At 62.1% G+C, this 16,017-nt stretch overlaps 2 protein-coding genes across 5 annotated transcripts in view; one reads left to right on the forward strand and one right to left on the reverse strand.

Annotated features, from left to right (window-relative positions):
• The window catches only part of LOC139439094 (WAS/WASL-interacting protein family member 1-like), a 35,826-nt gene extending 25,294 nt beyond the window's left edge, over positions 1-10,532 (reverse strand). The window contains exon 1 of the mRNA XM_071215579.1: positions 10,401-10,532. Coding sequence (XP_071071680.1) covers positions 10,401-10,532 — 132 coding nt within the window. The remainder of the gene's footprint in view (positions 1-10,400) is intronic.
• ZMIZ1 (zinc finger MIZ-type containing 1) overlaps positions 1-16,017 on the forward strand; it is a 221,723-nt gene that overhangs the window by 25,286 nt on the left and 180,420 nt on the right. The gene's annotated exons all lie outside the window — the stretch shown is intronic.

Raw genomic sequence — 16,017 nt, forward strand, 5'->3', positions numbered from 1 at the left:
CAGGGGCCGGGGGTCAGAAGGAGAGTGGAAGAGATACCTGAGCTGGTAGAAGTGTCTTCCAGGTGGACAGGGGAGGAGGGCCCCTTGGACAGAGCGAGCCGTGTGGGTGCAGGCCCGGAAGCACGGGGGCTCCTGGGTTTAGCGGGGAGGAAGGAGTTTGCTAGGCCAGGCCGCGGGTGGCGGTGGCGGGAGGGGAGAAGCTCCCCCGGGCCGCTGCGGTCTGCTGGTGAGTGCACACGGGCTCTGCTGGGTCTCAGGCCTCACTCCCGTGCTGACCGACTGGGCAACCTTGGGAAGTGCCCCAGGCTGTCTCGGTCTCCGTTTCCACATCTGTGAAAAGGAGCAGTGATGTCAGAGCACCCGCCTTGGAGGGATTTTGTGAGCATCAGTGAATTCCTACTTCCCTGGAGCTTAGGACAGGGACTGGTACACTGCAGGCCCCTGAAAAATACCGGCATTGTTTGCCTGATTTTCTCAATTTAACCCTCACAGCAACCTGAGAGCCGTACACGTGGGGTCCAGAAAGGTGAGGCAGGGCCTGCTAAGTCACCCTGCCGGGAGCAGCGCTGGGATTGTCCAGACGACCCCAGAGTGTGGGTGTCTAAGCTGCCGCTGCGGCCGGGCTCAGACCCGAGGGGCAGGCCGGCGTTTGAAGGCGCCCCGATGCCCTGCCACCCGTGCCTGCTTCGGAGCCGTGGCCTCTGCAAACCCAGGGGAAGGACCCTGGGCCACGAGGATGACTCAGGGAGGGGGGCGTTGGTCTGCTGCCTCCCCGCCGGGGGGCCCGGGAGGGCCTGGGAGCCTGGCACTCCAGGGGGTCCTCCGGGCACAAGGAGCCCAGGGCGCTCTGGACAGGGGGCTCCCAGGTTCCTCCCCGGCCTGCCTGGGAGGCGCTCCTCCCCGCGCGGGGCTCTGCAGGAACGCCAGCTCTGCTCCCGGCTGCCTCTGCGTCAGGGTTTGCTTTTAAAGGAAAGCGGGGCTGCGAGGCCCGCGGGGGGCTCCGGAAAGGGGGAGCAACCTTGTTAGACTGGGGTTTGCCAGGCGGAGAGGCTGGGCTGCGCTGAGCCGGGGGGTGGCGGCCAGGCCTGGGTCTGCCCCCTGCGCCCTCTGTGCCTCCGCGAGCCCCGGGGACACCCCTGGGCCCTCCCGGTCCTGGCTGGAGAGGAGGGGTGGGTGGTCTTGCTTTCCCTCCCCATAGCCCCACCCCACCCCTGCCCTGGGTGTCAGCTCCCTCCTGGGAAGCTGAGGAAGCTCACGCCCCCTGGGAGTGGGAGAGCAGGGATGGGGGGAGGCTCTGGGAAGCTGCAGGTGCACTAGAAGGAAGGCTCTAGAAGGAAGGCTCCGCGGGCCTCTTTTCACCGCCTGGTGGGCCTGGTCTGGAGGAGGGAGTGCGGGACGCTGACGCCCTGCCGTGGGCCCACCGCCACGCATAGGCGACTTCAGCCAACCCCCAGCCCGCCGCACCGCACTTTTCTCTGTCACCAAATCGGCTGCCCTGTGCCCTGTTTTAGGGAGTGCGGCGGACCCCTGCGTCTGCCAGGTTCGGTCAGCCTGAGCTAAAATCATTCTCGGGGAACGGACAGGCCAGGAAAGCCCGAGGGCAGTGGGGACAGTCCCATCAAGCAGAGCCCCGAGGGGCGGGGCTCGGATCTGCCTGCCGGAGGGCGAGCACTCAGGGAGGGCTGCCCAGAGGAGGTGACCTGCGCACTGCGCCCCAAAGGATGAGTCGGAGATTGCTCAGGAGGGAGCGGGGAGGGGAGGAGGGCCCAGGCCTTGGGGGGCAGGAGGCAGAGCTGAGAGCTCAGCTGGGGCCCAGGCCCATCCCCAAGGGCCTTGCTCGTGTGCCAAGAAGCTTTGGGGTCTGTCGCTGAGGTTGGGTTGGCAAGAAAAGAGTTCAGGGTGAGGAAGATGTCGCCAGAGCTGTTTTGTTGTTTTTGTTGTTGTTGTTGTTATTTTAGGTACCGGGGCCGGGGATTGGACCCAGGACCACGTAGGTGGGAAGCCGGGGGTCCACACTGAGCCACATCGGTGCCCCTGGTTGGTTTTTTCGTTTGTTATTTGTTTTTGTTTTTAGGAGGCACCAGAATCTGAACCCAGGACCTGCCGTGTGGGAAGTGGACGCTCAACCACTCGAGCCGCATCCGCTCCCCAGATCTGGCTTTTAGAATGACCGCTCTGGTGGTCGCTCGGCCGACCCTCTCCCCGGGGCTCCGTGGAGCTGCCGCCATCCAGGAGAGAGCATGACGTCAGGGAGCTGGGCTCAGGAGAAGGGGGCATAGCGGTGCTGCTTAAGAAGGGGTGGTGTCTGTGAAAAAAAACGTTTTAACTAAAATAAAAAAAAAAAAAAGAAGGCCCCAGACTTTCCGGGACCTGGCTCTGAGGGTTTCCACCCTGCTCCTCCCCTGCGCTGCGGGCAGAGGCGGGGCCTGTCCCCGCTCTCCCCCGGCGGTTGTCATCAGCGTATCTGGGCAGGTGCAGTCTGGAGGGGGGCACTCGAGGAGTCCGGGGGGCCGGGAGCCCCTGGAGGAAACAGGTGGCTGCTGAGCCTGCAGAAGCTCGAGGGGGCACGTGGATGTGCTGCAGGCTGTGGCCGTGGCCTGAGAGAGAGGAACTCTTCACTTGGGACCTAATGCCACCAACAGTTGACGAGTGCCCGTCCAGGGCTGGCCAAGGGTGTAGAGACGGCGAGGACGAGGGACTGGCCCGCGCGGAGCAGCTGACCCTCTCATGAGGGGGTGCACAGTGGAGGCGAGGTGCCCACTCACTCTGCTCGAGAAGGGGATGACGGAGTCGCTCCTCCAGGAAGAGTGGGGGTTTCCCAGGCCGAGAAGTGAGGGAAGGGCATCTGAGGCAGAGGGAACAGTACTTGCAAAGGCTCAGAGGCCCAGGGGCGATGTTGTCAGAGGGCAAAGCTCTTGAAATCATGCTCCTCCTCTGGAGGCAGAAAGTCAGCCAGGCCTCCTGGAGCAGGAGCTGCTGGAGCCTGGGAGGCCTAAAATCCTTGAGCCCGTGGGCATCAGGTGAGGGAAGGGCAGTGCTCGTTGCCTAAAGGGAAGCGCCTAGCCTGCAGGCTAGCCCTCTGCCAGCCCGCCTGCTCCTCCAGGCACGGCCACGTTCACAGAGGCTGAGGGCTGCAGAGGAGAGCCTGCTTGTCCAGCTGGAGGGGCTGCCTCCAGGCAGGCCACTGGCACTCCCCACTCTGGTGTCAAAGTCCATCTGGATGAACCAGGACAGGGAGGGAGGGAGGGAGGCAGACAGCCAGGTGACAGCTGTCCTGGCAGGCGTGTCCCGTCAACAGCACGAAGAGTCTTAGGACAACAGGGGCTAGAGCGTTTCTTATACCGAGTGTCCCCACCCCCCCAAACACACAGACACAACTGTCTGGCCAGGCGGCCATCGTTAGCCCATGACACAAACAGGTGACTGAGGACCAGAGAAGTAAAGTGACCTGCTCCGAGTCACACAGCAAGTCGACCTTCCACCCAGCTCCCCAGCTCCCTTGCGGCAGCCTGACTAGAAGGTCACAGTCCCCGGAGCTTTGGGATGAACTGGTCGGGACCCGGCTGGCCTGTGTTCGGCCTTCTCGTGCGTCCTGACCCCACGCGAGGAGCCGCTCCTCCTGGGTAGTCACAAGCTTGCTTTTCTTTACCTCCCTCCACCTATAAACGCCACCCGGGAAAACCCTGGCCCCCACAAAAGGGGTTTGATGGAGCAGCGGATTATTGTTGCCTCTCCAAATCCGGCCCCCCCTCTTTGATGGGGGGCCCGAAATCCCAGCGCAGGAAGTGAGGAAACAGTTATTTTTAGCCCGTGAGGGCTGTGGGCCTGCGGCGTGATCTGAACTGGGCTCAGCCCCCTCCTCCCGCCCCAGCCTGGGGGCAGCCGCCTGTGCCCCCCACGCTCCAGCAGCCTCAGGGCTAGGCCAGCGAGCTCCAGGACCCCCGAGAGAGGAGCGGGGTGGGGGGTCTCGGCGAGGCTGCCCACGGGCCAGGAGCCGAGACCGAGCCGGCGACCGGCTCACGAGGGCCGGATGTGGTTTCCAGAGAGCCGACATTTCAAGTTGCAAGAGAAATATTGGAGCCGCACAATTTCATGCTTTTCCACGCGCTCTTCTTCCCTAAGCCTCGTACCTTCCCACGTCTGGCGCAGGCTAGGGAGGGGCAGCGTCTGGTGAGGACACAGTCCCAGCTGGGCGGCAGGGGGCCGGGTCCCCATGTGCACCGCCACCCCCCACTGTGGGTTTCTAGGTTGCAGAGGGGGAGCAGGGGCTGCCACTGGGGAGATAATAGGCACTCACTTGTTCATTCAACAAACACACACACAGAGCATCGGTTTTGTGCGGGACACTGGTGTAGCCCCTGGGTGTAAAGGAAAACACCAGCTGTGCCAGGTTCTGCCCCTCCTGGGGCTAACAGTCAAGGGCAGTGGCGAGGAGGGACAGGTAGTAAATCAGCTCAGATGTAAACGTAATCAGCTTGCAGCACACTCAAGACGGGAACACAGCAAGTGGCGTGACGTCACTGGGGGGTGTCTTTTAGGCAGGAGTAATCAGGAGGACCCCGGTGAAACTTACAGCAGAGCCCGTGGTGGAGGGAGGGGCTGGTGGGAGGGCGCGGTGGGCGTGCAAAGGCCCTGAGGCCGGAGCAGCTCCGGCCCGCGTGCAGGAATGGCCTGCGTGCAGGAATACCGGTGGGCCTGGAGGGCAGCTGTGGGCCTTGCGCGTGCCTGAGGGGCGTGTGGACAGGGAAGGATTTCCTTTATGGCTGTTAGGCCCCGCAGGAGGGAAGGGGGCGTGGACGACGAGGGAGGGGCTGCCAGGGGCGGGAGCGTGGACCACAGGGAGGTGGCCTCGTGCAAGTAGAGGACAGCCAGGCCGACGGGACCACCAGACTCAGGGCTTTGGGGTGGAGACAGCAGCCGCGGTGAGGACGGGGCCGCGGTGGGAGAACAGCATCCGGGGGCGGAGGGCCGGCGGGTGACACTGCGGACATGTGCGCTGGGGCTGTGCACCCTGGGCCTCTCTGCCTCCTCGAGCCGGGGCGTGTGGGCGAGTGTGTCCCTGAGGCCTGGCTGGGGGGGGGTGGCCCCGTGCTTGGGTATGAAGTCCTTCCCGTCCCCTGGCTTGGGGGCGGCGTGTGGGTGGCAGGAGGCGGGGCCTGTGGTCTCGCAGGCCTGGGCGGGTCGGGGGCGCCTGCCGGGGCACCTGGGGGTGGCACCATTTGCAGGCGGCTGGACGCGAGTCCCGGGTGCCACGACCGAACCGCGTTCTTAGGGGCACTGGCTCCTGAGTTTGGAGCAGTAACTGCCCCGTGTGTGCCTGGACCAGGCGGGAGGGACCGAGGGAGGAGCAGTGGGTTTGGGGGTTCTTAACAGAGTTGGGGCAAGGAACCCAGCTGGGAGCACTGGAGGGGGGCGTGGAGGGGCCCCGGGGCGATGCCAGTCGTGAGGCGGAAGTGCTTTACAATACGAGCAACCGTACCCTTGGGGAAACTCGACGTTTTAAAGCCTCGGTTTTGTCATCTGCAAAATGGGGGCAACAGAAGCCTCTGGCCTCAGGATTAAACGTCCAGGGTCTTCAGGGCGCGTCCGGCCCTGCCAGCGGCCGCCTTCTCCCGCGGCCCCCCCAGCCTGCAGCGGGAATGCGTTTCCCGGGAGGACTCTTGCTATGGGGAGTTGCGTCCTGGTCCCTGGGCTGGGGGTCCTGCCCAACGCTGCCTGGGGGCAGGGGACCTCGCGTGGCCTTGGGGACTGGTCCACAGCCCCCTTCTTGGCGTCAGCCTTAGGGGGTGCTGCCATAGCCCGTGTCCGAGTTTTTAACCATCCGAAATCACCAAGCCGGGTTTGCATTTTATTTCTCAGAGAAACAATGCGCTTTGAATTCCGTGTTGGCTCTTCTGTGGTGGCTGGTGTTGTGTTGTGTTGTGTTGTTGTGTGTGTGTTTTAACTGCTTCGGGTTTTAGAACTGTGGCGGAAAGTGAGGAAAATAGCAGATGCTGTATCCAATTGCCACCAAACTGTCTTGAAATGCTATAAATATTTTCTAAAAAGACTAACTTCCCCAGCCTGACGCGTTAGTTATCTCCTCCCCGAGAAACTGATTCCCGAAAATTAAGACAAATAACCTCTTAAATCACAGTTGTTAACCTCAGGTGTAAAAACTGTTACCCCGCCAGCCGCGGGTCAGAGCGACTCCACTCCGAGTCGCTCTTGTTTGGCACCGAGAAGGCAGTGGAGAGGAGAGAGCCTGTGCTCCATCAGGGGGCCTGAGCAGGAAGTTCAGCTCAGCCACCGGTGCTGTGTGACCTTGAGCAGTGCGCTCGCCTCTCTGAGCCTGTTTGCTCATCTGGGTAACTGAGACTGTTACCTGCCACCCCTGGGAGCAGGGAAAGCCTCCTGGAGCTAGGCTTGGGCTCGTCAAAGGTGTGCAAAGGTGATGGTCCGGGGTCTGCACACAGGTTAAGCACAGCCATGAGGGAGAAAAGCCGTCCTCTCCCACTTCCCTCTAGCCCTTCGGCTGCCACCCACCTCCTGTGCCCCGGACACTTGCCGGTCTCACTTCTCGACAGAGAGCAGGTCGCAGGCTCAGTGCCTTCCGGGGGCAGCAGGGAAATCAACCCCCTGGCTTGCCCTCCCTGCACTTGTTTTTATGTTTAACTTCTGGTCATGGTAAGGGAAGCTGATTTTTTATTTAAGGCAGTACTATAAAGTTGTTTTCTTTTAAATGAATTCAGGGAAAAATTGTGAGTTGGTTTCAAGAAAAATGTCAAGCAAACGGAGGTTTGGGTGGCAGGGGCATATGACAGAAGACAGAAGACAGCTGGAGGCGTGAGAGGGCTCGTGGACTGGTGGGGCTGCCGTTTCCACAGCATACGCTGGTTTTTCTGTCCGCCGTGGGTGGTGTGGCCAGGGAGGGGCTGCTGGGAGGAACTCTTGGTGAGTGGCCTCCCGTCGCACAGTACCTGGAGGTGACACCACATTCCAGCACCGCGGGCGGGGTGGGGGCTGCAGGGACGCCTGCCCAGGGCCCAGGCCGAGGGGGCTGCTGCCCCGGGGCGGTTAGGGCCTGGACCTGGGGGTTCTGTGGCGAGACGAGATCGCGGCTCTCGGGGCCCTCCGCCTTCTCAACAACGTGCCGGGATTAGAGCCACGCCTGGCCTGCGCCAGCAGGTGTCTCCCCAGCCGGGAGCCGGGTCAGGCCTCACCAAGAGGGGCGCACGGAAGGAAGCCCGCCGACGGGGGCGCCCGGGCGCGGGAGCATCGCCTGGGGTCCCGGGAGGGGAGCAGGTGCTGTCCCCTCCCCTCTTGCCTCCCCCAGCTACCTTTCTTCAGGAAAGCTCCCAGGGCGCATCTCCAGGCTTAAGTGCAGTGGTTGCTCCACTCACAGGGAAGTCAGCTATCGTAGGGTGATGGCTTGGAGGGCTGCACAGGAAGGTGATTCCGAGGCCCGTATGAGCTGTGGAAGGACGACGGTGCGGTGACTGACTGAGCCTGCCCGGGGCCTGGGAAGGACGTTCGGTGGCATACGAGCATCTCTTGAACGTTGAGGCACTCCTCTAAGCTGGAGGTGGGGGCCTATGCCCGTTGCACCGTCAGCCCCGGGCCTGGCAGTCAGTGAGTGGTCGAGCCCGGAAGCTTCTGTTGGAACTTAGTGGAACTCTTTGGGCTGCCCTTGCCCATCATGCAGTGTGGTCTCCTCCAACCGGGCTGCGGGCCCCCGGGGACCTGCGCCTTCCCGTGTGCTCGTGGGCGCCCTCGGCCCCTCCCCATCTGGCTAACCCAGGGCGGGACCCAGGGACCCAGGAGAGGGCTGACGGTCAGACCAAAGAGCCGTCAAGTGGCGCTGAGGGAAGGGCCCACAGGGGCATGGCGAGTGGGGCTGGGGGAAGGGGCAGCACATGCGCTCCCGTGTCCACGCACGCACGCCGCCCGGGCAGCCGAGAGCCCCCGGTTTTCTGGGACAGTTGTGGTTTCAGATCTTCGTGCCACTGTTCTTGAGTGTCCCCACCAGAGCGGACCTTTGGGCTTTGGGTCTGGAAATGGGCTTCTGTATAGAGACATTGTCACGCTCAGGGCACTTACGCTTCCGTCGGCTTCGTATCTGGCCAGTAGGAGAGGACGTCCCAACTGCCCCATTTTACAGGTGAGGAAATGGAGGCCCAGAGTTGGCAAGTGACTTGCTTGAGGTCACACAGCCAGTTCATGGCGAGACCTAACCTGAACCCCAGGCATCCATCTGTCCAGGTCTTCTGGGCAGAGGACGGCCCCCGGGCCTCAGCTCAGTCCCGTAAGGCTTCTGGGCTCCGTGTGGGGTGGGCCCGGGGCTGCGCAGCAGGGGAGAGGCCACGCTGGTTTTTCCCGTGGCTGGGTTGTCCCTGCCAAGAGATGGCACTGGGGCAGTGGCCGCTGTGTGTGGGCTCAGGGGCCGGGTCCCCACTGTCCGCCTGCCTGTCCTTTCTCCATCTGTCTGGGCGGTGTGAACGGCCCCTCCCCAATGCACAGTCACCCTGGACACCTTCAGGCCTGGTTTTGGCCCCGCGCCTGCCCTGAGGCCCGTTTATATGGCCACCAGGGCCCAGATTAAATCATCCTTGCTCCACCGCAAAATGCAGATGGTTGCATTATTAGTGGTCATAATTAATCAGCGTCCACGAAGCTCTCGCCCTCAGCCGTCGGATCCTCGCAGCCTGGGGGTGCCTCCTTGTCCCCACTTGGTAGGCAGGGCCAGTGAGGCGCAGTGGCTCCCCGAGCTGGGTAGGGCCTGGGTTTCAAATCCCACACCCGGGACAGCTCCGCAGCGCTCCTGCCCAGAAATGGAATGTCCACACCCCCCATCCCACCTCCAGCGCACCTAGGGCCTAGCTAGGGTGCCGGCTGCCAGGAGAGGCCTTCAGCCCTGGGTGGGGGGGCCGCGCTCGGCCTGGCGCTGAGCTCAGAGGTCTCAGGCTGAGAGCAGAGGAAGAAATGTAAGACAGGAAAGAAGGGCCAGCCCGGGAAGGGGTGTGGCTGGGGGCCAGGGTGGGAGGTGGCCTCGGGTGGACGGGGAGTGCCAAACGCGGGCTAACCCCACGCCACCACCATGGCGAGCTCTCGCCAGACAGTGCTGCTTCTCGGTTCTAAGGAGACCCCGCATCCCAGGGACAGTGATTTAAATGCTTGCGGCAGGTGGCTTGCAGATTTATGGGCAGCTTTGGACGGGCCCGGCTCTCTTGGCGTGGCGGCAGCAAGGAGCTCCCGGCACAGCCACCTGCAGGTGGTCGCCGGCCCACCTGCTCCCCTCGTCCGCTCCGCTGGGCCCTGCCGCCGCCGAGGGCTCTGTGCACACGTGTGCGCAGGTGAACCCCGGGGCACATGCCTGGGTGGACGCACGCAGGCTCACGTGCTCCGTGTGCATCCGCAGCTGCCCGTGCCCCTGCTTGGCGGACCCCCAAGTTCTTTGCCCTACTGGGCGGTGTGAGGGGCTCTTGGCTCGTGTGCGTCTGCATTTGAGTGTGCGTGTGCGTGAACAGTGTGCCCAGATGCACGCGTCATGTGCCTGCGGGCCCTCCGCGGGCAGTCCCTCCACGGCCAGCTGCACGTGTGGGTGTGCGCCTGCTTCCTGACCTGCGTGTGCCCTCACGTGGATATGTGCTGGTGAGGGGCGTGCGTGCACACACGTGTGGGCCTTGGCCGCCTTTTCCCCAGATGGGTCCACACTCGCACACCCACACCTGTGTGCACGGTGTCGGGGTGCCTGGCCTGCTTGGGGCTCCTCCGTCAGACTGTCGCTGCTGGACGGCGCGCAGAGCGCTGGGACCCGGGAGCCACCGGGCAGGTGGTTAGGGACCTGGTCTCAGAGCTCCAGGGGGCACGGGGGACACGAGGGGCCGAGGTGTGGGGGCCCCCAGCGCTGTGCTCTGGAAGCACGTGTCCACTCTTAGCCAGGCCAGGTCACCAGGGCATGCCCATGAGAGCCAGACGCCCCAGGTGCCGCTCGCAACACGGGCCCTGGGCGGCTCCCTCTGCCTCCCAAGCCTCACCCGCAACACGCTACCTGAGGGGGTCGTTGTGGAATTAACGTGGTGCACAAGCTGCTAAGTCACCAAGCCCGCCCCCCTCCCCTGCCTGGCCTCAGTTTCCCCATCTGTAAAATGGTAATAAGGACTCTGGCCGGCCGTCCCCAAGGCAGATGGGAAAAGGGCTCCATGCAGGCTGCTGGGTGGCGTGCACAGCATGTTCCCTCTCTGAGCCCACTGAGTCGGGGTGCCGGACCCGTGGGGAAGACGCCTGGCCTTGGGGAGGTTTCTCAGTCCTGAGCTTCATCTCGGGGACCTTGCAGTCCTCGTCTCTCAAGGGGGCGCCGTCGAAGCATCTCCCTCGGGGTGCTGGGGGGCGCCCTCGCCAGAAACGTGGGCCGAGCTTACCAGCGGGGGACACGCAGCGGCCGCTCGGTCCCCGGGGCCATTCTTCTGGCCAGCCTCATTGCCGCACAGGCGGGCGCTGGGTCTGGCAGCACAGGGGCTCACGTAGCCAAGAGTCACCCCCTCGCCTGACATGCCCATCTGTCCCCATCCAAGAAGAACCCAAGCCCCTTCTCCGGGGCAGCTTGGAGCGTTAACACCTGACACCCCAGCCTGCGAGGCAGCACCCCTGTGGAAGGCGTCGGCTCCTGGGGTCAGGGTGTCCAGCCTGTGGAAGGCCGTGGTCGCCTCGCCCACTGCCTCTGTGTGTGTGGGGGGGTTTATTTTTATTAAAGTTAATAGATCACATAGAATGTTACATTTAAAAAAAATACAAGAGGTTCCCGTATAAAGCATACCCCACCCCTCCACCCCATCATTTTTGTAAATTGTATTTTTTTGAAGATACATACATCACAAGAAAGGTTACATTATAAAAAACATAAGAGGTTCCCGTATACCCCCACCCCCCCACCCACTCCTCCCACACCAACAACCTCCCCCATCATTGTGGCACACTCGTCGCACTCGGCGAACACATTTTGGGGCACCGCTGCACCACGTGGATAATAGTTTACTCTGTAGTTCGCACTCTCCCCCTGTACATTCAGTGGGTTATGGCAGAATATATAAAGTCCAGCATCTACCCTGTAATATCTTTTAGGACAACTCCAAAGTCCCAAAAATGCCCCCTCATCATATCTCTTCTTCCCTCTCCCTGCCCTCAGCAGCTGCTGTGGTCACTTTGTCCCCATCAGTGATACAATTTCTTCTATTAGTAGTCACGAAAAGTTTATAGTAGAATTTCATTAAGTCTACCCTAATCCATAGTCTATTCCTCCATCCTGTGGACCCTGGGATGGTGACGTCCACTCCACCTCTAGATCAAGAGGGAGCTTAGATTCCACAGGGATGCTGGATGCAGTTCTCCTGCTTGCAGCTCTAGGCACTCTTGATTCCCTGGCGTGGCGGCTGACCATCTTCACCTCCCTGTTAGCTGACCTGGGTAAGTCCAATGAACCAGAGAGTAGGGGTTGCAGCTCTGCTGAGGCTCAGGGCCCAGCTGGCACTGCCTCCTTTGGACCACGTGGCGATTGCCCCACGGCTGGCCCGGAGGGAGACCTGATGACTCACTGGCTCCAGGCAGAGACCCCAGCACCCAGCCCCCAGCTCAAGCCCTTTCTCCAGCTGACAGCAGACCGTGTCATGGACAGCCCTCAGCCCCCACCTGCTTCATGCCTGCTCCTGGAGGTACAGAAGACAGTGCAAAACCCCCGTCCTGGCAGGGGCTTGGCACCCAAACCAGGCCAGGGAGGAGAAGAGCAGTAGACAGGGCCAGGGCTGTGGAAACACAGAGGAGGCCTTGGGGGAGCGTGGGGGCAGGGGCAGGCACACGGGGAGGGGGGAGGCAGGCCAGGCTGGAGCCAGACCTTGAAGGACAAAGATGGCATTCCAGAAAGACAGAACTGTGCGGGCAACAGCTTGGAGTCCTTCCTGGCGAAGCTGGGAATGTATTCCCCTGCGACATCTGGGCAGCGCTGGCTCGGACGGCATCAGCTCTGAGTGACCAGTGGCCGTGGGTGAAGCAGATGGTCAGCAGGGGGTGGGGCCGCCCTCCCGCCTGAGCCAAGCGAGGCCAAGTGGCCCACGCAGGCCAGAACCCGAGACCTTGGCAACAGCCGCTCCGAGCTCTCAACCCGAGAGTTAATGATTCATTTGTGGCCAATTTCTGCTGGCCTTTGCCTGGAAATTCCCAAGCCTGCCCCTTCCCCGGGGAGCTCCAAGAGTACGGTCTCATTTACCCTTGGCTGAGGACATCTTAGCCACTTTCCAGAGAATGGTTTTTAAATTACAGCAGGAGTGAAACAGGTTAGATATTAGGAAGAACTGCTTTTGAGCTGTCGGCTGAGGGGCTGGGCCGTCTCCAAGGACAGTTGATTCCCAGGGAGGAACTGGTTGCCGTCACCGTGGGCTGGCTGGAGTGGAATAAAGTTAAAGGCTTTCCCTGACCCTGTGTGCCAAGTGCTGATGAAAGGAATCCTATCCTCATCCATGGTGCCCTCCAGTTCAGAGTAAATGTGAACAGAATTAAGTGTAGTGTAATGCGGAGAACATTGCAACAGTGATGAACGGGGAGCTAGAGCTTGGCCAGAGCCGGACTTGGCCGGGTAGAGAGAGGAGTGACACACGCAAAGGTCCTGGGGCAGGAAAGGACAGGAAAGGTTTTTCAGGGAATGATGAGTACTTACGGTGTGACTGGCTGTAGGGGGTGTGAGAATCTTCTAGAAGCAGGGATGGCACTCTTCGGCGGAGGTCTTGGGAATTTGCCAGTGGGAGGAGCCCATGGTGGGAGGGGGAGCCGGGGCTGGGATATGAGCAGGGACAGGTGTGTTTGATTTAGGTTTTAGGACCTTCTGCCCGTCTGTATGTTGATTCTGCTTCCTTGACAGCCTGTCTGTGCCAGCTCAGCCGGGCACTGCGGGGGCCCTGGCACCTGTGTGGAGCCGGGGCTAGAGGAGAGGAGTAGAGTAGCAGGGCACGAGCCCAGGTGTGGGGAAGGGGCCGGCTTCTGCGCAGGCCCTCAGCCCGTCCCCCAGCCCTGGACGGTGGAGCAGGGGCGTCGAGGTAGGCCTCGGGGACTCCGTGTCCCTAGCAGCCTCGCGCGACGGACAGCCGGGGGGCCACCCGTCCTGTAAGATCAACCCCGGCCTCCAGCAGCCTTGCGCGCGTGCAGACGAGCAGACCGGCGCCCGGAGACGGCAGCCCCCCACTCCGCTGTCTCCCAGTCCTGGCCCGGTGGGCCTCCGCCAGCCCCCCGTCCCCGTCCCCACAGCTCTCAGGACATTTTCCCAGCGCGAGGCAAAGCCGAGCAGCCTGATCTTCCAGGTGAAAATGGCCGGGGTTGGGGAGTCCTTCTCTCTTTTGCAACTTTGCCAATTTAGTTCCTGTGATGATTTCTTGACGGTCCCAGGCGTCGGTGGTAAACAACTGCTCTCCCCAGAATGTTTCCCTGTGACAGCAGCTTTCTCTGGCGAGGGTGCTATCAACATTTGGCTGGGCCTCCTCTGGGCTCCCGGCTGGCTCAGCGAGCCCTTCTGAAAGTCGTTCAAGAACGCGGAGCCCGCCCGGTGCGCCGGGGCTGGGGGGCGCTGGGGCAGGGGGAGGCAGGAATAGGCCTGGGCCTCTGTGTTCCCCGCAGCAGCCTGGCCTAGCCAGAGCCGCAAGGGCCCCCGGTTGTGGCCGTTCCCCGGGAGCTGAAGCAGGCCTTGGGTGTCCACTGGCTGCCGGGCCCTGGTGCCCGGGGCCCTGGCACAGCACGGCGGCAGGAGGGGCACCGTCTCCAGAGGGTGGCTCGGCCTGGCCCGCCGGTGCTGGGGACACTGGCCATGGCCCGGCCCTGTGGCCTCCGCGGCTCTGCGTCACTCTGGCTTAAGTGTCCCGAGTCAGAGCCAGGGCCCGGCTCTGCCAGGTGGGGGTACGGAGGCCACTGCCCTGGGCAGCTGCGGGCGAGCCTCAGGCCCTGCCCGTCCACACCAAGGCAGCCTGGCCTCACACGTCCTTTCCTTGGCCTGGATTTGACCAGCACCTGGAGGAGAGGCCAAGATCACAGCCTGTGTCACCCTCTAGCTCTGGTTCCCAAGCCCCCTACTCCTACAGCCAGTCCCTGCCGCCTGCAGTGTGTGAGGTTGGCAGGACGGGGCGCCCCGACAAAGGCGCAGCTACGCTGTTGCTGCGCCTTTCCTGGGCTGTGCCTTCTTCCTCTAACACCCTCTCAACACGGCCGCTTGGCAATTTTCCCCCCATAAATGCGTCTTAGGTGAAGTCTTCCCCAGCCGTTCCTCTCCCAGGGAGGCCATCCCATTTTCCTTGGAGCCTCCTCTCTATCTACCTCGTTCCTGGCTTTACCCACCACGTGGTGCAACCACCGCTGCATGCAGAAATGAGCTCATGCTCATTTTTTGGTGTGTCCTCCTTGCCTGGTGCAGAATAGATGCTCAATAAAAGCAGGCTGAACTTTCACGAAGGGGGTTCCGGGAGGCAATGTCGGAGCCTCCCTTTGTGAATGGTGTGCTGAAGAGGGCAGGCGGGGTGGGCAGGCGGAGAGGCTGGCTGCCTGCCGAGCCCCCTCCCCGCTACCCGGGCGACTGCTGGGGGCCCGAGCAGCCCCCTCCCCGATTCCACCCCCACCATGCCTTCCTTGCCGGCAGGGACGGCTCCCCGGGTTGCCCGTGTGATCGCTCTCCAGAAAACACCCAGTGGAAACTGCATGAATGATTGATAAGAGCTGAGAGCTGTTTAATTTTTTCCCCCTGTTTAATGGCTATCAATAATTTAATACGCTCTCTGTATGTTTTTAAGAAATAGCACCCATTTTGCCGTCTCCGGTTTAGCGGGCTAAATGATTTAAGTGTTGGGAATGCAGCTGAGGATGGAGGCTGAGCGATTCGGAGAAATCTGGGGGGCTGGGGTGGGGGGTATGTGGAGTGGGGAGGCAGGCGGGCTCAGAGCCAGCCAGCAGCAGCCTCGCAGCCCGGACGTGCGTGTGCGCCTGTGCGCGTGTGCGTGTGTGCGCGCGTGGGGGCGGGAGGGAGGGAGGAGGGAGGGAAGGGGCGGGTAAAAGCCAGTGCCTCTCTGCTAAGAGCAAGATAATTGCTTTTCTGGGTCTCCCTGAACTGCAACTGAACAGCTGTCGGCTCGCCGCCCCCCACCCCCCGGCTGAGCTTTTCTGGATGGCTCTGGGGGGCCCCAGGGGCTAGGAAGGAGCTGCCACTGGTTCCACCATGGGCTGAGAACCACCCCCTCCCCCTACCTCTTTGCCCCCTTTTAAAGCTTTTAAATCGTTTTTATTTTAATGACGCTGTACAGTTCAGCTGCTGCGTGGACTCGTGGGTGCCAGATGGGCAGGAGTGGGGTACCGTGGAGGGCTCGGATTCACTCATCTCTGGGCCCAAAGGGGACCTGCAGGGTTACCTGCCAGTGCTCCCCAAAACTTGCCAGATGCAAAGAATCACCTGGGACTATTTGTTAAAAATTCAAATTTCTGGGCTGCCTTCCAGACCTACTGAATGCAATTCTCAGGGGAGAGGTCTGGGAAACTGGGGGGGGAGGGGGCGGTGACAAGCAGCCCAGGCGAGCCTTCTCCTCAGAGGAGTCTGGGAAATACAGAGTCCATCTCCTTTCTGATGCAGATATCCGGCACCCACAGGGTGCTCTCTTCTGTTTGCACCCCTCCGGGGACAGGGTGCCCACCTGTGGGACCTGACATTGGGCTGTTGTCCTCACCAGTGTGGCATTACCTCTGCTACAGGACAGACCACCTCTCCTGAGACCTGGCGTGCTGCCCACTGCCACCCTGCCACCCTCTGCTTGCCTGTGCCCCTCTGCCGGGCAGGGAGCTTCCTTTTTCAGGAAAGGTCTCCTGGTACTAGGAAAAAGCCCTCGGGGTGGATAGCCCAGGCCTGGGAGCCCCTTTGCAGGGACAGGCAGGTGACATGATGCTCTGGCCTGCCCATGGGAGACAGAGGTGGGCACAGCTGCCTGCTGCTGGCAGGTGCCATTCCTGGCACGGTGGACTCCTGCG

This window comes from Dasypus novemcinctus, chromosome 6 (genome assembly GCF_030445035.2).
Source record: "Dasypus novemcinctus isolate mDasNov1 chromosome 6, mDasNov1.1.hap2, whole genome shotgun sequence".
NCBI lineage: Eukaryota > Metazoa > Chordata > Mammalia > Cingulata > Dasypodidae > Dasypus > Dasypus novemcinctus.